Source organism: Puma concolor, chromosome D3 (genome assembly GCF_028749965.1).
Source record: "Puma concolor isolate L17-30 chromosome D3, mPumCon1.1.hap2, whole genome shotgun sequence".
Taxonomy (NCBI): domain Eukaryota; kingdom Metazoa; phylum Chordata; class Mammalia; order Carnivora; family Felidae; genus Puma; species Puma concolor.
Window position 1 is genome coordinate 19,845,674 of NC_141678.1, and position 20,701 is coordinate 19,866,374.

Consider the following 20,701-nt stretch of genomic DNA (forward strand, 5'->3'; position numbering starts at 1 on the left):
TGGGTTGCTCTAAACAGCCTCCTAGCGGGTGTTCTTGCTTCCCTTTAATCTTTCCAGCAACAGCCAGCAAATCTGAACCTGTCACTTCCCCACTGAAGCTCCCAAGAACTTATGATCCCAAAGTATATAAAGCAAATCAGGCCTATGCTCACCTTGCCCTCCCTGTGGCCCACTGTTCTCCTATGCATAAGCCATGTCTTGGCATCCTCAACCATGCTTTCCACTCTTGTGTCATGACTTTCCACATGTTGTCCTTTCTGTTGTCCAGTGCACTGACTTCCTTCTTTGGCCAGGGGAGGCCTTTCTTGACTCAGGCTAGGTGGGCCTCCTTGCTGTATACACAACTCATGGAGAGCCAGTGTGTATCTTTGGTATCAGGCAGGCCTGTTCCAGGCCCTATGCCCATTCCCAATGTACTCAGTTCCCTTGCTGAGCCTGTCTCTTCCCCTATGAGATGTGGTTAATTCTAGTCCTTCCACAAAGTGTGGTTCTATGGCTTGAATGTGATAATGCACTTACGCCTGGCAACAAAATAGTAGGCCATATTAAATGCTGGCTCTCATGGCTAGTGTTTCACTCTCTGCTTCCTATGCTGTATTCACAACTATTTCCTTGTAGCGGCTGGCACATAGTAGGCACTCAAAAATGTCAGCTGAAGGGATAAACTAGGGAGGAGAGACTGCATGTGAGTGTGCCTTGAGTGTGATTTTTGTGATGCTGGGTGGGCCTCTGCCAAATCACTTTAAGGCACCTGGAACTTTATCTAAAGACACATATTATTGATTTTTGAGAAGAAGGAAGAGGAAGGAGCAGCTTATGGAGTCCCTGCAGAAACACAGCCTCAGAGTGGCCTATACTTGACAGCTAAAGGAGTTTAGCTCCTGGATCCAATGCCCAATAACATGCCAATTGTAGGTAGACTGGGAAGGACTGGGAAGAGCTCAAGAAGGAGGAAGTTTTCCTTTCCACCTGCCCTTCAGGGGTGCAGTATGGCTTTAGCCAGACAATGCTGAGTTGTTGAGAGGACTGTTTCACTGAACAGAGACTGCTTCAGCTCCACCAGTGGTCCAGACAGGAGCCGAAGTCCCACCCGTGGGCAGCCTCGGCTTCAGCTGGTCTGTGAGGTCATTGGCAGTGGACACAGCACCTGTAGGTGGGAACCCCACGTGGGGGTGAGGCTTACATTACATGGCATCTTTGCCATCAGGGCATACCTTTAAAAGGAGGAGAGAACAAAGCAAATGGAGGTTGGGCATAGGAAGGAAATGGTTACAGTGAAGTAAACACAAGTAAAAATCTCAAATATATCTAGAAATAAAAAGCCAAAATTAAATTTAAAGTGAAAGTCAGTGTTTATGCAGTAGAGCCATTTGGAGAAAATGACTCATTTTGTAAAGGAACAGATGTTCTCATTTGCATAGTCTCTGGAGTCGCAAATGGACTTCACCCTGTCCCCTCAGCGTGCATGCCCTGCAGCTGGTGGCACTTGATTTGTGACACTGAGGGAGTGTTTACATTAGTGTAATCCTTGGTCCCATATCCATGAGTCTCCCGGTAGGAAACACTTTCTCCACTGGATGATGAGGGACTCTGGAAGAGGCTGTGGTTTGCTTGCTCTTCCCAGACACCCCTGGGCCCCAGCTGCCTTAGTAGTAGTAGATGTGCAACAGGACTATGGTCAATAACAAGAGGAACCCACTGGCATTGGTAATTTCTCTCCTGAAGGGGATCTCTGACATGTCACCATACTTTGTCCCTTCCCACATGTCACTGCGGTTTGTCCCTTCTAATATGTCACCACTCTCTGTCCCTATATGTACATCATGGCACTCTGTCTCTTCCAAAGTGGCACTGTGCTCTGTCCCTTCAGACGTTCCACAGCACTTTGTCCCTTCAGACATGTCATGGCACTTTGTCCCTTCCAATATATGCTCTGTCCCTTCCGATATGGTACCACACTCCATCCTCTCCTTGGCTACTTCTTCTGGGGCCAGTTTGGGGCCAGGCTGTGGCTCCAGTCCACAGAATGCATTCCACGCTTTCCAGAAGCAGCCCTGGGTCTCCTCAAATGCATCTGGAATAGAGGGAACAGGCAAAGGTCAGGATCACAGGCCAGGACACAAGAAGGACTTTCTATGGTGTCATATCTCAGCAGTCCCAGAGAAAGACCAAAAGACTCTCTCCAATATGATCAGTCCTCAGCCCCTGCTATGGAACATCTACCACCATCCTCAGAGACATGGGAGAGTGGGATAAGGGGCTTTGGGAGTTTGGCAGGAGTGGGGTGGGAACTGCCTGGGGCCATGCTTGCCTTCTACTGGCAGAGCCTTCAACAGGGCCCAGATCCTGGAGTGCCTACCCTTCTCTGTCTTAGGCACATGGCCGAACACAGTTCGGTAGGTTTAGGGCACAGGACTGCTCCCCAGTCGCTACTCTCTAGAGGATGGAAGAAATCCCCTGATTTCTGGACACTGCTCTCCTTGGCAAGCTCTCAGAGAATGTTTTCCTCGGGCAGGTATCAGTCTCACGGCCTGGCCCAAAATAAGGTACTCTGGGCACTTGAAGGGGAAATAACTGATGATTTTCAGGAGGCAAAGGAGGGAAGTCTAGGATTTATAGGGAAGTTTCCATTCAAATTAGTGAGAATGCCTTTCTGGGACTTAAAATTGCTCCCTGTCTGTCTGTACAGCTCCTGCTGGCTGCTCCTTTGGCCTGTTCAGGCTCGGGTCAGCACCACGGCTAGCTCCGGCACACCCATGTGGGTCCAGCGGCTGCCTGCAAACAGTTCCCTCCTTGATTACCAGATGGGCATATCTAAGTTCGAGTGTGCACCCAACAGTGTTGGTTGTGACCTGTTCTCTGTCTCATTCTGTTGGGCAGCATCCATGCCAGCCGTGTCCCGAGGCTGAGGTAGCACCATGGATGACAGAACCCATCAGCCAGGGACAGAGGAGCCTCTGTTACACAGGGAGGGCTGCTGCAGCAGGAGGACCTCAAAGCCAGGGACACAGATCTCTGCTGCCAGTGCTGAGAAGTCCTGAGTGGCACATTCTCAACACCCATGTTATCATATTGTCATGCAGCTGCCAGGCCCAAGAGGCTACTGTATGTAAAAGGCAACTGATCATTTTGATGATGGCCCAAGGGCTATATGATGGGCAGTGGGATGGCCAGTGGCCGAGAGCACACATTTTAGTCAAACTTGCCCATGTTCACATTGGTGCGCTATTTCTGCCTGATTATCTGTGGACCTGGGGCAAGTTACTTAACTGTTCAGTGCCTCAGTTTCCCCATCTCTAAGTGGGGATAATAATTGTACCTATCACACCACCTGGCACATCCCAAGTGAGCAGTAAATATTAGCCACTGTCATTATCATCATCATCATCATCATCATCATCATCCACCCATGACTATGGAGAGAGGAAGAAGAGGAACGGGAGGTGCACCAAGAACAAGCACCTGGCACCTAACAAGCCCGTTTCCCCCCACCAAGAGAAGAGACATTCCCAGAGACTCCTGCATCCTCCAGATGTGTGGGACAACCTTGCTTAGGATACGCCACTCTTCTGCTCTGCACCTGCCCCCAGGGCCTCCTCTGCAGATGACAAGAGGGAGCCTGGGGCCTCTTTGGGCTCTGAACTTCCCTAGCAGTGGTGGAGGGGGGCCCCAGAAGGCTGCCTCCTCCCCTAAACTCACAGCCTCCCTGGGTACTCTCTGCCTGAGACTCAGGACTAATCTCATTAGGCCTTTATCCCTGTTTGCGTCAGGGCCACAAGAAGCTCAGGTCACCCCCCCCCCCCACCCCCGCCCATGGCCCCAACACTCCTTTTCTGACCCCATCTGCCAAAAACCTTCCTCTGGGCCTTCTGGAGTCCCCCCCCCTCCCCGGAACATTCTGCTTCTGCTTGCTGGGACTGAAATCTAACTGTCCTCAGACCTCTTTTCCCAGAGCCCTCTCTCCCTCCCCTCCCCCAGGTTTCTCTTGTTAAGGCAGGGCATCATCTCTATGTGGCTAAATCCAATGGCCAGTCCTAAGGCTTCATCTTTCTTCACTCATCAGTGTTTGCCTCTCCTCCAATGGCTTCTCCTGGGGTGTCTCTTGCTTCTGCCTGGGCCAGATCCCTTGTCTCCTCCCCCTGCCCCGCCCTTCCAAAGGTGGCTCACTGTGTCTGCTGCCTCTCCCCAGCCCAGAAGCCTCTGCATAGATGTCCAGAGGCATCTCAACCTCAACAGACACCCCAGAGGGGGCCTCTGCCTGGAAAAGCATTTCTGAGAGGAGGGACCATGGGGCAGCACAGGCCACATCCACCCAAAACACTATCAACCAGGACCTCCTGCAGGGTTTGGATCCTTCTCACCTGGGTGTGCTTGGGGTGCTGATCTCCTCCTTTGTATTTCTGCATCCAGATCTACCCTTTCCTCTTGACTATTTCGTAAACTCCAACAGAGCCGGTGGAGCTGGGGAGAAAGCGGGGGGCATGTCACCATCTAGGGCCCTGTCACACAGACTGTACCCGGTCACAGCCAGAAGCTGGGCACCAGGGTCTCCATGGACTGAGATGAGACCTGGTTGTTCAACTCCAACAAGAGACAGAAGGAACATGGGGTAGGGAAAGCATGGCACTTGGGGACCTTGGATTTCAGTTCTGGCTCTGGTACTGTGTGCTTGCATGGCTTTGGCACAGGGGACACAAACTGTCTGGGGCTCAGTGTCCTTCAACTATACAGTAGGGGTAGGAGAAAAAGTGCTCAGAGCTCCTTCCAGTTCTAAGAGTCCAGGAACCTGTGCCCTTCAGGATGAGAGCAGCCGCCTGTCACCTTGGTCTGCTTCTTCCGGTGGAGGAGGAGGCCCTCTGACTGGATGTGTGGACAGGGCAGACCCGGGAGCTGCTTTCCTTCAAAGAGCTCCTCCTGCCTGTCAGAGTTGAGCACTAACCCAGCCCAGAAGAGGCTTTACCTGGCCCCCCCACTGAGCTTAGTTACTCAGACTCAATAACGCATTTGCAGATGCAGAAGGAAGTGTCCCTTCCCTTCTGCTCTGTGACTTTGCTCTTGTCCTGAAAACACACATGGAAACTTTGGGAAGTAACAAAATCCAGCCAATTGTTGTTGTTGCTGTTTTTAAGGGCCAACTAAATGAGCATTTCCACCAAGCCTATCCTGGAATAGATTTTGATCTATTGTACCAGACTCATTATATTTGAATCCCAGCATCCCCACCCCAACATATGGCAGGGATATGAACAGGCTGGGTTGGCCCCTCTCTGGCCAGCCCACTCCAAGACCTGCCTGAGCCCCACCTCTCAGACTAAAATGTTGGAAGTAAAATTCTGTTGTATTAATAACAGAGACTGGGTTTAGCCTCTAATTGCTTCCTGATGATGCCATATGTGTATATTTGCCTTCCCAACGACACTATCAGCCCCTTTGGAAGAGGTTGCTGGGTGCACTAGAAGAGCCTGGGTTCATGTGCTGTCCCTGTTGTCCCACCTCCTCTGGTAGGCGGTGAGAAGAGGGTCTGGCCCACTGACACTGATCCATAAGTTCCAGTTCTCCTGTTCACTTCTCCCTCCCTTGTTGGCAGCTGCTTTGTGTTCTCCAGAGCACCTGGCACACTGGGAGGCAGGTGGTAAACAATCAACAAATACTTGGGTGCTTGAGAAGTGGGCACAACCAAACAGTTGAGAGGAAGACAACAGCAAAGAACACAATCTAGACAATTAAGACCCTGAGCAACAGGAAATCAAGTTCCCTACCCACCGCCGGATTCTCAAGGCGCTGGGAGCTGGGCAGTCTCCCAGTTGTCACTGATGCAGCGGGTGTGCACATCCCACACCCCTGGTTGTCCTCCCCATATGCTCTAGCCCTCTTCCAACTGGGCTCTGTGCACAAGAGAGGAGTGAATCAATTGGAAACCACTGACCAGGAAGCATGGCCAGAGGGGAAACCCAAGATTGAGGGGGAGACCCTGAGGCAGTCTTCTGAGTTCAAGGCTTTTACCCAGAACCTAGGAAAAGCTGCAAAACAGGCATGTAGATCTCATAGACTCATCTTCCTTCTGATCTCCTCCCTAAACTTCAGACACAGTAGGGCTTTCTGGCCTGGCCAAGTCCCTGTCCTGCGAAGCCTACTGGCCATGCTGATGGAGGTGATGTAGGGGAGCCAGGTTGGGGCCCAACCCTACCACTTACCTATTTGTGGTACCTTGGGCAGGTGACTTAATTTCTCTGGGCCCAGACTTCCTATATTCCAATTGGGGTGACTGATATCTACTTCCTGGGAGATGGGAACAGCAGCTCAGGAGAAGGCTGAGAGGCACCCAGCCCTGAGATGAGCCACCAGAGGCTTCCAGTATTCCAGTCCCCTCCCCCTTCCTGATGGCTTAATTCCCTGAGGATGGGTGGAAGCTGGGACTGCTCAGATTACATTAATTCACACTGAGGTTAGTGAACTTAACACTTCTAAGGAAAATTTGCATCTTAAAAGCCAAACTTCTCATTCTAAGTGAATATCTAATTGGTGAATTGTTGGAAAGTCTTTTAGTTTAGTTTTTATAGCAGGGCCCTTTCTCTGTTCTTTGCCTATTACTGACCCATCCCCCAAGCCCAGTCCCTAGCCCTTCCTCTTTTCAAAAAGAATGCAGGAATTCAGTCACTCTCTCCCAAACCAGCAGAGCCTAGTTACTGCTCACGGGGACTCTGGGACTGAGGGTTGATCCCAGAAAACCTCACAATAGCACTTACATGTTTATCGGGAATTGGGTCCGTGAATAAGGAGATCCCCAGGATGGTGAAAAGGCTGACTATGAAGAGGATTACAGCAAAGTAGAGGTAGTGCATGCCACAGATGATCAGGGGGCACTTGCTGTTTGCCCCACAGCTCCAGGGTCCGTAGGCAAACTCAGACAACATTCGAGAGAAGCCAATCAGAAGTCCTCCGGTCAGCCCCCAGAAGGCACCCTGCCAAAGGAGGAGCCCCAAGAGAGTCATCTGGAGGGGATGGGTGGTGAGACAGACCATCAGCCTCACCTCCCCACCAGTTGAGTTCTGAAATTAAAATCATCATTGTAACAAAGGCTTTAAATATCTTGTGGAAGGAAGCAGAATGTAAGCACCAGTGAGGAGGCCATGCCTTCTTAGGCTGAACCAAGACCTGAGACCCCTGCACTTTCTCTTAGGTCAATCAGAGAACTTGAGAAACACTGGAAACGCTTTTAAGTAAGATCATAAAAAGGCATCTCAAACATCATGTGTCCAAAAGGCTGTGGTGACACCTCCATCTCCCTGGTTGCTCAGGTTGAAAAACCCCAGGAGTCATCCCAGGTCCCCTTATTTCCATCCTGCCCTACCACCAACCTATCAGCAAATGCTGTTGGCTCTGCCTCCAAAGTATATGTGGAATCCCATCACCCTATGGCTACCGCCCTAATCCTGAAACTGCCATCTTCTCTCACATAGGTGGCTTCCCTTCCTGGCCCCTGCCTGCCCACTGTCCTCACAGAAGAGTGAGCTCTTCAAAGTATGCATTAGAGAATGCCTTGTCTCTGCTTAAACTCTCCAGTGGCTTCTCATGGCCTGCCATCAGAATAAATCTCCACCCTACCCATCAGTTGACTTCACCTGGCTCTGCCACTCTCCCCTTGGTCATTCCACTTTAGCCACTGCATGCAAACTTCCTCCTGCATGTTTAACCTGCCTGTTTTACCTGCCTGTTTTGCTCTTGGCTCAGGCCTTTGCACTTGCCCTTCCCTCTGCTTGGGTCTCTCCCTAGATCTTGGTATTTCTGGCTCATCCTTCAAGGTTCAGATTCAAGGTCACTTTCTTAGAAGTCTTCTCCTACTACCTTGGCTAAGGTCCTTGTATCCCCCCTACCTCTAGTGCCTGCCTTGCCACCCTCTACTATCCTTTTTTATCTTTTAAACAATACTGCATCACTATCAGAAATCTTTATCTGCTTATTGGGTATAATCTGTCTCCTCCAGCCAGACTGTCCACACTTTAAGAGTAAGGACTTCATCTTGGCTCTAGAGCTGTATCTGGAGCTTGACTTAGATGGAGATGGATGTCAGAGGAGACAGAAGATATGGTACATGGGCAAACATCTTGGAAAAAGGCCTAAAACCAAAAGCCAGGTGGACGATCCACAGGAACAATTTATTGAAGGAGATGTGCAGAACGGGAAGATCTAGAAACAGATGGGCAGCAGAAGCCAGATGAGCATGCCATCTGAAGCAGAGTGGAGGAGAAGGCCTAGAGAAACTCTCTAGGTCAAAGGGGTACCTGCAATTGCTTGTAACTTTGGACAAGGGGTGTCAGGGGAACCCCTGAGCAGATTCCCAATTTTCTTTGGCAGTAGGCTCCAATACCTCAATGCTGGTGTCATCATTGGGAGGCAGATTCTCGTGACAGCCTGACCCTCTTGCCCATGCCCTTGCCAGCAGAGCAGAGGGCAGCAGCTCTGGCATCTGCAGAGTCCAGCCACCCTGCCCCCCACATTCTTGGTGCTAAGTTGAGTCTTGGTGAGCTGAGCAGAGCAAGGAGCTCTGGCAGGTTGGTCTAGAGGACTGGACACCTGAGATGGGCCTATAGGAAGCAACAGTCATGTGGAAGAGTAAAAAGATATTCCTGGCAAAGCAAACAGTGTATGCAAGTGAAGGGAGAACAGAGAAGGCATAGGACAGTTAGGTAATCAGCACTGCAAATCAATTGGAGTAGCTGGGGCCCAGGGGCTGTGCATGGAGAGGGCAAGGGCCAAGAGGTAGGCAAAAGCCAGATCACATGAAACCTTAGACACTGTGCTCAGGAACTTGTGCAAGGCCCAGCTACTGGGTGCTGCTAGGGGAAACAAGTTATGATTCAAATAACAAACAAAATATTCTAGCAAACCATGCTTTCAAAGTCTTATTGATAAAATGATTGAATCATTAGTAGGAATCTTTATTTAGTTTAAAGTGTGAATGGAAGATATGGTCTTCACTATAGGAAGGGTGAAAGGAGCTCATTACTGTACATCCCCCTGTGACCCTGAAATCACTGAGTATGACGCATCCATGTACAGAGGCAACAGAATTATATTTTCCTACAACCAGATATGTGTGAAGAAGGAGCATGCACACTGCATCATCTATGTCATGGTTAAAAGTGGATTACATTGTAAAGGGAAGAAAAACAAATTAGAGCTCACCTTTTCCCTGAATGCATGAGGGAGCTCAGACTAAGTCTACCCAGGAGGAAATAATCTCTTGGAAAGTAATGATGCAATGGTGTGAACTCTTGAAGCACAAGAAACCCTTCTAGGGCAGCTCTTGCAAAGACAACTATGATGTGAAGGCAAGTCCTCACACTCTGTCTTGTGGTGGCCATGCCAACACCTACCTACCTTTTCAGTGACTCTCTTGCAAAATACAGCAAGCAGGAAGATGGCAGCAATGGGCGGGGTCAAGTAGCTCATAACTGCATGTGTGTATTCAAATAGTCGTTCACTGTATTCTGTTTCCATAATAGGGACCCAGAGGATGGTGACAGCAAGTAATATTATAACAAAAAACCTGTAAATTAAACCAATAGTCAATGGCAATTTGATGAGCTTTATTCCCCCCGCCAGTAAAATATCTATAAACTATAAACTATTAGCTCAATTATTCCTTAGATTAAATTCAGAGGCCCATTCATAAATGTGGAACAGAGGAGACAGCTACATACCTAAATACTGATAGAACCATAAAGCTGCAGATAAAAATCATTTAACTTCTGAACAAATAAAACTGTCCATTTGCCTGTTACTAGACCATGGATAGATTTTCACTACATTTGGAGGGTGTGTTTGGTCAGTCATGCTTAACATTATAGTACATGGAAAATATCAAATTCTTGATAGCACGCTATAAGAAATTTCAGACAGATTAGTACAGCACATAATTTTGAAGATTTTGACAAGTTCAGAAACTTATTTAAATTTTGCTAAAAATTTTATGAAACTGAGTGGAGGCTCCAAATGTTCATTATTTTTTCTTAAAAATTTTTATTTTTATTTTTATTTATTTTTTTTTAATTTTTTTTTCAACGTTTATTTATTTTTGGGACAGAGAGAGACAGAGCATGAATGGGGGAGGGGCAGAGAGAGAGAGAGAGAGAGACACAGAATCGGAAACAGGCTCCAGGCTCTGAGCCATCAGCCCAGAGCCTGACGCGGGGCTCGAACTCACGGACCGCGAGATCGTGACCTGGCTGAAGTCGGACGCTTAACCAACTGTGCCACCCAGGCGCCCCTCTTAAAAATTTTTAAATGTTTGTTTATTTTTGAGAGAGACAGAGAGACAGAGTGTGAGCAGGGGAGGAACAGAGAGAGAGGGAGACATGAATCTGAAGCAGGCTCCAGGCTCCGAGCTGTGAGCACAGAGCCTGACGTGGGGCTGGAACTCATGAACCGCGAGTTCCTGACCTGAACCAAAGTTGGATGCTTAACTGACTAAGCCACACAGGTACCCCCATTATTTTTTCTAAGTAAAATATTGTAAAATATGTATTGATATATAAAATTACACTAGATTACATGTCATCCCAATGATGAATAAATCTTAGTTCTGTATCAACAAGGGCTTAAAAATTATAATTTAGAGTGAATGACTATAAGATATGAAGGACTAATTCCTTGATAATCAAAGAAGACACAAGGATGTGAATTCCCACCCAAGTAATGATGTGATAGTTTGCATGAGACTAATCCTCCCACAGTAACAATGATAAGTTGTGGGCCAAATATTAAACTGCAACACTCAGGGAGCCAAAAAGCAGGCAGAAATGGGAAAGGATTTAATCCTTGAAAGAATACAACCATAGTGGATGCTATCTACACTACCCAGCTTTTCTTCTGAAGGCTCTTCCTAGTTTGCATGGTGTGGGTGGCTAGAAATTAGCAGAGAGCCTCACTATTACTAGGTTGGGGTATAAGAAGATAGAGGATGGGGATTCAGAGTGGTTGAAAATGCTATGGGGGAATTTTAGAAAGGAGGGAGCTACTGAACAAAGGGGTCCAATCTGTGCATACACTTCCCTTATATCCTTGGCTGATCCCCAAACTATACATGTGTGGGAGAATCTCCAAATAGTCTATCAACAAGTGGCTGCTGGAAGGTTGAAAGAGTTGAGCAGACTTCAGTGGCTGCCTACACTGGGAGAGACAGAAATTGGGAGTTGGAATCTCATAGAGTTAGAGGGCCTGTCTAACCACCTTAGGCTTTTCACTGAAACTCCTGAAGGGCCATGCCTTAGAAGTAGAGACTAACCCAAGACTAAGAATTTGCCATAAGACTGAGTGAAACTGAAACAGACCCACCCTAATAAAGTATAAAAACACACCTCTGCAAGTTTAAGGTGATCAGCTAGTAATTTACCCACATGCTTGAACCAATACACTTTAGAAGACCATGATAAGAGTTTCTACAATAATGTATTTATTCACAACATTCAGTATACAATAAAATTTACTAGGCATGGGAAGAAATAAGAAAATGTGATCTTTAGTCAAGAAAAAAGGCAACTGATAGAAACAGACCCCAAGATGGCTCAGATATTAAAATCAGCAAAGACTTCAAAGCAGCTATTATAGCTACATTAAAGGACTTAAAAGAAATGATGGTTATGAGAGAATAGATGGGAAGTCATAATAGAAAACTGGAAACTATAAAAAGTTTAAAAAGGAACCAAAATAAAAATTTTAGAACTGAAATTCCAGTTCATTGTATGACATGAAAAATTCACTGGTTGGCCTTAACAAATTGTAAATGGTATAAGAAAGGGCCAATAAACCCAGAGGCAGACTGATAGAAATCTAAACTGAAGAACATAGGGAAACTTTAAAAAAATTTAAAATAAACACACCTCAGTGATCTGTGAGACAATATCAAGAGGGCTAATATGTGCGTAAACAAAGTCATAAAGAGGAGAGATGAAACAGAAAAATCGACAAAGAAACAATGATCAAAAATTTCCCCACTTTGGTGAAAACCATTTATGTACATATTCATATGCTCAGCAAAACCAAATCATGATAAATATAAACACATGCACACATACCCTTAAGCATATAACAAAACTGCTCAAAACCAAAAATGAGAAAATCTTGAAAGCCATAGGGGGAATAAAAAACATTACAAATAGAAAGCAGCACTATGAGTTTTGGTGACTTCTTATCAGAAATAAGAGGTCAGAAGAGAATGAAAGAGCATCTTTAAAGTGGTGAGCAAAGTACTGCCAATTCAGAATTATATACCCAGCAAAAATATCTTTCAAAAAACGAAACAAAAACATTTTCCAATAACCAAAAGCTGAGAGAATCTGTCACCAACAGACCTGCATTATAAAACGTGCTGAACAAAATTCTTCAGGGTGAAGGGAAATTACAGAGATGGAAACTTAAACCTAAGGTTGTAATGATGAGCACCAAAAAGGTAAAATATATGGGTAAATATAAAATGCTACATATTTATTTTTTCTTATTTTAATTTAGTTTATTTTTTTAATGTTTATTTTTGAGAGAAAGAGACAGAGTGTGAGTGGAAGAGGGCAGAGAGAGGGAGACACAGAATTCAAAATAGGCTCCAGGCTTCAAGCTGTCAGCACAAAGCCGGACACAGGGCTTGAGCCCACAGATTGTGAGATCATGACCTGAGCGGAAGTGAGCCGTTTAACTAACTGAGCCACCCAGGTGCCCCTATTTTAATTTAGTTTAAAGGCAACTGACTGCTTACAGCAAAAAATTATATTGCTATCACTATACTATATAACAATTATATACACACATATATATGGGGTTTATAATGCACAGAGAGATAAAATATATGACAAGCATAATGTAAAAGATGGAAGGAGAAAATGGCATATACTGTTGTAGGGTACTTACATTTGACATAAAATGATAGAGTATTAACTCTAAGTAGACTAAGATAGATTAATAATGCCTACTGTAATGCCTAGAACAACCAAAAGAAATTAAAAACTATTTCTAATCATATTAATGATGATGTTAAATGCAGATGGACTTAACTCTCAAATTAAAAGGTAGAGACTGTGGGTGCCTGGGTGGCTCAGTTGATTGAGCGTCTGACTTTGGCTCAGGTCATGATCGTGCAGTTCGTGAGTTCAAGTCCCGCACTGGGCTCTGGTGCTGACAGCTCAGAGCCTGGAGCTTGCTTTGGATTCTGTGTCTCCCTCTCTCTCCGCCCCACCCCTGCTTGTGCTCTGTCTCTCTCTGTCTTTCAAAACTGAATAAACATAAAAATTTTTTTTTTAAGGCAGAGATTGTCAGATAGATAAAAAAATCAAGATTCAACTATATCTGCTTTACGAGGCACTCACTTTAAATATATTTAAAGGTTAAAAGTAAAATAGATTACAAACACTAAGCATAAGAAAGCCAGTGTGGGCTATATTAATAACAAAGTAAGCCTCAAGACAAGGAGTATTATTAGAGACAAAAAGCTACATTTCATAACAGTGAAAGCATTAATTCCTCAGGAAACCATTACAAATATAAATATGTAAGCACCTAATACTAATACTTCAATATGTATAAAGCAAAAATACTCAGAGAATTGCAGTGAGGGAGAAATGACAACTACACAATCACAACTGAAGATTTTAATACGCTTCTCTCATTATAGAATATACTGAATGTATATACGTATAGATATAACATACACACATCATATACATAAAACTATATATACAATATATAACAGAACTAGACAAAAATTAAGAATACAGAAATGTCAACACATTTCAAAAGATTAAAATGTCATATAGAGTACATTCTTGGATCACAGCAGAATAACTTAGATATCAGTAACAATAAAATAGGAAAGTGCCCACTACTTGGACATCCAACAGCACACTTCTAAATAACCCATGAACAGAGGAAAAAATCGCAAAGAAATTGGAAAATATTTTGGACTGAATGAAAATGAAAACACAACCTATCAAAACTTGTGGGATGCAGCTAAGGCAGGCCTTAGAGGGAAATTTATAGCTTTAAATGGTAATCATAAAAAATAAGAAAGGTTTTAAGGCAATGATCTGAATTTCTACTTTAAGAAGCTATAAAAAAGAAGAGCAGTGTAAATTCAGAGTAAATTAAAAAAAAAGAAAGAAAGAAAAGAAAAACAGAAATTGATGGGGGAAAAAATCCACAAAAACCAAAAGAATCAACAATTCCAAAAGTTGTTTCTTTGGAAAGATTATTAAAATTGAAAATCCCTTAGGCAAATTTTATCAAAAGAAAGATAACCCCCCACCACAAATTACCAATATCAAGAATGAGAGTTGGTTATTGCTAAAGATCCTACAGATTTTAAATGGATAATGAAATTATGGGAGGTGCTCAGAGCCATCCCAGTGAAGATGCTTCTGAACATCCTGCTTACCAGTATATCAGGGAATGCAAAAACCATGCTAGGCAAATAACCTGCACCAAGATCAGGACTGAAATACACTACTTGGGTGATTTAGCTTGAGAAGACTGATTACCAGATGTAATGAATGCAGTCTGGCAAGATGGCTTCTCCTAAAAGCATGTCAAAAAATGCATAGAGGATGGCACAAATCCTTAAAGGTATGGAGATTACAGAATATGAGTTAAAAGTTATAAATCAGGGGCGCCTGGGTGGCGCAGTCGGTTAAGCGTCCGACTTCAGCCAGGTCACGATCTCGCGGTCCGTGAGTTCGAGCCCCGCGTCAGGCTCTGGGCTGATGGCTCAGAGCCTGGAGCCTGTTTGCGATTCTGTGTCTCCCTCTCTCTCTGCCCCTCCCCCATTCATGCTCTGTCTCTCTCTGTCCCAAAAATAAATAAACGTTGAAAAAAAAAATTAAAAAAAAAAAAAGTTATAAATCAGATGTTGGGAGTTTGCATTCTTTTTTGTTTCAATGTTTTATTTATTTTTGAGAGAGAGAGAGAGAGAGAGAGAGAGCGAGCAGGGCGGGGGCAGAGAGAGGGAGATGTAGAATCCAAAGCAGGCTTCAGGCTCCAAGCTGAGCTGTCAGCACAGAGCCTGACATGGGGCTCAAACTCACAAACTGTAAGACAATGACCTGAGCCAAAGTCAGACACTTAACTGACTGAGCCACCCAGCACCCCTGGAGTTTGCATTCTGAGATGTGACCACAATTCTAGATGATGCAAAAGTTTGTTTAAGCTATGTTAATAAAGGTACAGTTGATGCAAATGTGTGTGAGTAGCAATCGAGTGTCATGCTGACCATTTTTTTTCTTATAAACATTATTTTTTTACCGTTCACAGTCAGATATACATCTGAAATAGATTTTGCGTATGGTGTGAAGTAAGAGTCAGCATTCTTTTTTCCATGAATAGCCAAATCACCCAGGACCATTTATTGAAAATCCTTCTCCCCATTAATTTCTCTACTGCATTATACTGGAATCTTTGCCATAAATCAGGTGACTATATATCTGTGGGCCTTCCTCTGTATTCTGTCTGTACTATATTCCATTGATTTAGACAAATCAAATTTGGTACAAATATTGGTACCCAAATCACATTGTCTAATTAGTATCACTTCATAATAGATACTGGTATCTGTTAACTTAAATCCTCCAGCTTTGTTCATTTTCAGGAATTGCTTTGGCCTTTCTTTTCTTCTTCTTCTCCTTTTTTTTGGTTTTGGCTTTCTTTGCTCTTTGCATGTCTGTCTGAATTTTAGAAAGGTTTGTCAATTTTTACACGCACAAATAAATCTACTGCAATTTTGACAAGGATTACTTTGAATATGTAGAATAATATGAAAGGAATATAGTGTCAATATTGAATCGTCTAATTCCTGGATATGGTATATTCCTTTATATACTTCGGTCTCATTAATTTCTCTCAACAATGCTTTGTAATTTTCAGCAATTTTCTCACTTTTGTGAGATTTATTCCTAAGTGTTTGATATGGTTTAATGACACTATAAATGATAATGTGTAAAATATGATTAATTCTTATATTTTGATCTTGTACCAGTCTTGTTAAATTCACTTTTAAATTTTAGCAGTTTGTCTATAAAGTCTTTTATGATAATTTTATTTCTATCCCCATGCCATTTATTTCCTTTTCTTACCTTTTTGTGCAGGATAGTACAACTCCAGCAAAACTTTGAATAAAAGTGGTTGTGGTGGACATTTGTGTCTAGTTCCCAATCACAGGGGAAAATATTTTCAGATGTAAACATTAAGTATGATACATACTATAGGTTTTTTAATATATATGTATATTAAAATATACATATATATTTAAAAGCCAGAGTAAAGAAGTGCCTTTAAATTCCTAATTTTCTAAGATGAAACAATAAATAAATAGGCATTAAACATTCTAAATTATTTTCATCTGTTGTGATGATTGTATTATTTTCTCCTGTTTTCAGTTAATGTGGTCAAGTACACTGATTGATTTTTGAATTAAAAAAACTATTCTTGCATTCCTGGAATAAACCCCAGATGGTCATGGTCTATTTTTCTTTTTCTATGTTACTGGACCTGCAAATATTCTGCTTAAAATTTCTGCATCTATGTTCATATTGGCATGGTATGTATTTTACCATGTTTTCTTTAAGCTTGCCTCAATCATATTTTAAAGATATCTCTTTTCAATGAATTCTCAGGATACAAAATGAACATACAGTAGTGTACAAAATCAGTAATGTTTCTATACACTAACAATGAGTTACCTGAAAAAGAAATAAAGAAGACAATCCCATTTACAATAGCATCAAAAACAATAAAATACTTAGGAATAAATTTAAACAAGGAGGTGAAAGATTTCTACACTGAAAACTCTAAGATGTTGATAAAAGAAATTGAAGAAGACATAAATAAACAGAAAGATATCTTGTGTTCATGGACTAGACGAATTAATATTGTTAAAATGTCCATACTACTTAAAGCCATCTGTGGATTCAGTGCACTCCTTATCAAGATTCTAACGGCATTTTTTTTTTTTTTTTTACAGAACTAGAAAAAGTAATCCTAAAATTTGTTTGGAATGACAAAAGACCCTGAATAGCCAAAGCAATCCTGAGAAAGAAGAACAAAGCTAGAGGTATCACACTTCTTGATTTCAAACTATATTACAAAGCTATAGTAATCCAAATAGTATGGTACTGGAATACAAAGAGATGCATAAACCAATAGAGCAGAATTGAGAGTCCAGAAATAAACCCATACATATACAGCCAACTAATATTGGACAAGGGAGCCAAGAACACTCAATGAAGGTGGTCTCTTCAATAAATTGTCCTGGGAAAATAGGATATTCACATGCAAAAAAATAAAACTAGATCCCTATCTTATACCACTCACAAAAATTAACTCAAAATGGATTAAAGATGGGGCACCTGGGTGGCTCAGTCAGTTAAGCATCTGACTTCGCCTCAGGTCATGATCTCACCATTTGTGAGTTTGAGCCCATGTCAAGCTCTGTACTGACAGCTCAGTGGCTGGAGCCTGCTTCAGATTCTGTGTCTCCCTCTCTCTCTGCCCTTGCCCCACTCGTACTCTCTCTCTCTCAAAAATAAACAAACATTAAAAAATTCAAAATGGATTAAAGACTTAAATATGAGACCTGAAACTATAACTCTCGGGAGAAAAGATAGGAAATAAGCTCCTTGATATGGGTTTTAGCAATGGTTTTTTGGATATGACTCCAAAATCTCAAGGAAAAAAGCAAAAATAAACAAATAGAACTAGGTCACGCTAAAAAGCTTCTTCATAACAAAAGAAACAACAAAATGAAAAGGCAACCACAGAATGGGATAAAATATTTGCAAACAACACATCTGATAAGGGGTTAATATCCAAAATATATAAGGAACTTATACAACTCAATAGCAAAACAAAATATAACATATTCCAAGTAATCCAATTAAAAACTGAGCAGGGGCGCCTAGGTGGCTCAGTTGGTTGAGTGTCCAGCTCGATTTTGGCTCAGGTCATGATCCTAGGGTCATGGGATTGAGCCCTGTGTCAGGCTCCATATTGAGTGTGGAGCCTGCTGAAGATTCTCTCTCTCCCTCTCTCTCCCTCTCTCTCTCTCTCCCCCTCTGCCCCTCTCCCCTGCTTGCACTCTCTCTCTCTGAAATAAAAAAAAAAAAAACCTGGGCAAAAGACCTGAATAGACATTTTTTCCAAAGAAGGTATTCAAATGGCCCATAGGTACATGAAAATGTGCTCAACATCACTAATCGTCAGGGACATGCATATCAAAACCACAGTGAACTATCATCTCATACCTGCTGGATAGCTGTTCTCAAAAATGCAAGAGATAACAAATACTAAGTATTGATGAGGATGCAGAGGAACAGGATCCCTTGTATACTGTATGCTGGAATGCAAACTGACTAAGCCACTATGCAAAACAACATGAAGGTTCCTCAAAAATTAAAAATTGAATTACCATATAATATAGCAATACTACTTGTGGGTATATATTTGAAGGAAACAAAATCACTGTTATGAAAAGATATCTGTACCCTCATGTTCATTGCAGCTTTATGTACAGTAGCTAAGCCATGGAAACAATCTAAAGGTCCACTGACAGATGTTTGGATAAAGAAAATATATGGATACACAATGGAATATTATTCAGTCAAAAAAAGGAAAGAAATCCTGCCATTTGTGGCAACATGGATGGACCTTAAGGGCATCATGCTAGGTGAAATAAATCAGACAGAGGAAGATAAATACCATATGATCTCACTTACAGGTGGAATCTAAAAACACCAAACTCCTAGAAACAGACGGCAGATTGGAGGCTGCCAGAGGTGAGGAGGGTATGGAAGAAATGGATAAAGGAGGTTAAAAGGCACAAGCTTCCAGTTATAAGAAAAATAACTTCTGGGATGCAATGTCCAGCATGGGGATTATAGCTAACAACACTGTATTGTATATTCAAAAGTTGCTGGGATGGTAGATTTTTAAAATTCTCATCACAAAAAAATATGTACCTATGCGTGATGATGGATATTAACTAAATTAATTGTGGAACTTCTTGAACCTCTGGGTAATGATCCACCAGTTTTGGAAAATCTTGGCCATTATCTTTTCAAAATTGCTTCTACCCAAACTATTCCTCTCTTTCTGTGATTCCAAGTGACATATATATTATTCTTATGATTGCATTCCATGTATATCTTCATTTTGTGCGTGTGTTTCATTTTTGATATTGTCAATTGATCCATTGCCAATCCATTAATTATCTGCTATATCCAATCGTTAACCCATCCAAGTTCTTAATTTCAGATATTTATTTTTCTTTTTTTAAGTTTATTTATTTATTTTGAGTGAGAGAGAGGGAGAGAAAGAGAGAGCGAAAACATGAGTTGAGGCAAAGAGAGAGACAGAGAGAATCCCTATGGAGTAAAGACAGCAACTATGTTTTACACATATACAGCCCCCACCCCATGCCTAGCATGGTGCTGTATGGCATCATGGTTAACAGCATGGTCCTGAGATGGACATGTTCTCCTACTTACTGCGTGATGTCAGGTAGACCAATTTCCTTCTCTGAGCCACTCTCCCCCCATTGATTGGTAAGATGAGAATAAGAACAGTAAAACTTACCTTTAAAGGTTGTCATGAGGACTAAATGAGACAATGAGGTAATTCTGTAAATTTCCTCACAAGGACTCTTTGGGGGGGGGTACATTAAACTATGCTAGCATTTTTTAATCATCGTGATTATTATTTTTTCCCAAATGGAAATAAGTTTCTTTGTGATTTTAAAAACAATACATCATCATTGCAAAACTGCAGCAAAAAAGTACAACCATACTGTATTTAAACAAAATAATTCTATATACAGTATGATAGCCTAATTTTTCACATAATCACTTCTGGTGGGCATTGTTTTCATTGACAGCCGAAACTAGCATGGTTAGAGGAGTCCTTCACCTTCCTGTTACCATGAGCTCCTTTTCAGTGGCCATAGGCCGAATCTGGGTATAGATGTCCATTGTGAACAGGGTGCTGGCACAGTTGAAAATAGAAGTCAGGGAGGACATGAGAGAGGCCCATAGTGCAGACAGCATCAAGCCTCGTATGCCTAGAAGAGAAGGGACATTTCCTGGGCCTCCAGCTCTCTGGCCATGCCAGGAGATGCCTTAGGCCTCCTAAGGCACTTTTCTATATACTACATTTTCTCCTACAAAAAACATTCAAATTTTATTTGGAGTGGCATTCCATCTAAAATAGATGAAAGCATTACGTTTGTCCTTGCTTTGTGATGAAACTTACTAGTTTCCTGCACTGTCTTTATATAATAATGAGAGTTAATATCTCTTGGGTGGTTATTTTGTGCCAGAATATTTCCTTGGGCATTAGCCCGTACCATCTTCCCTACAGCCCTGTGAGATGGACTCCACTGCTGCCTCACTTTTACAGATGAGAAGCCAGTGGCTCAGAGAAAGTTCAGACTGGAGGCAAGGGATGTGACTCCTTGTGTCCCAGTGTCCTCATCTCTAAAGTGGGCATAAAAGTACCTATCACACAGAGCTGTTGTTAAGATGAAGTTAAGCAGATGGGTTAACAGAGAGCAAGCACTCATAAAATGTGAGCTATTAACATAACAATCTAATATTTTCACCTGAAAGGCTATCCTACTGCAGGGACTTGACTCTGCAGAATGATTTCTACGTGTTGATGGGAGAGCCTGAGG

At 42.7% G+C, this 20,701-nt stretch overlaps 1 protein-coding gene across 1 annotated transcript in view; it reads right to left on the reverse strand.

Moving 5' to 3' along the window:
• Positions 1–1,284: 1,284 nt before the first annotated feature.
• The window catches only part of LOC112870436 (sodium/glucose cotransporter 1-like), a 39,009-nt gene continuing 19,592 nt past the window's right edge, over positions 1,285–20,701 (reverse strand). Inside the window, exons 7-11 of the mRNA XM_086681989.1 lie at positions 19,939–20,089; positions 9,382–9,550; positions 6,747–6,962; positions 4,362–4,461; positions 1,285–2,074 (exon numbers count right to left, since the gene is read on the reverse strand). Coding sequence (XP_086538115.1) covers positions 1,647–2,074; positions 4,362–4,461; positions 6,747–6,962; positions 9,382–9,550; positions 19,939–20,089 — 1,064 coding nt within the window. The 3' untranslated portion in view covers positions 1,285–1,646. The remainder of the gene's footprint in view (positions 2,075–4,361; positions 4,462–6,746; positions 6,963–9,381; positions 9,551–19,938; positions 20,090–20,701) is intronic.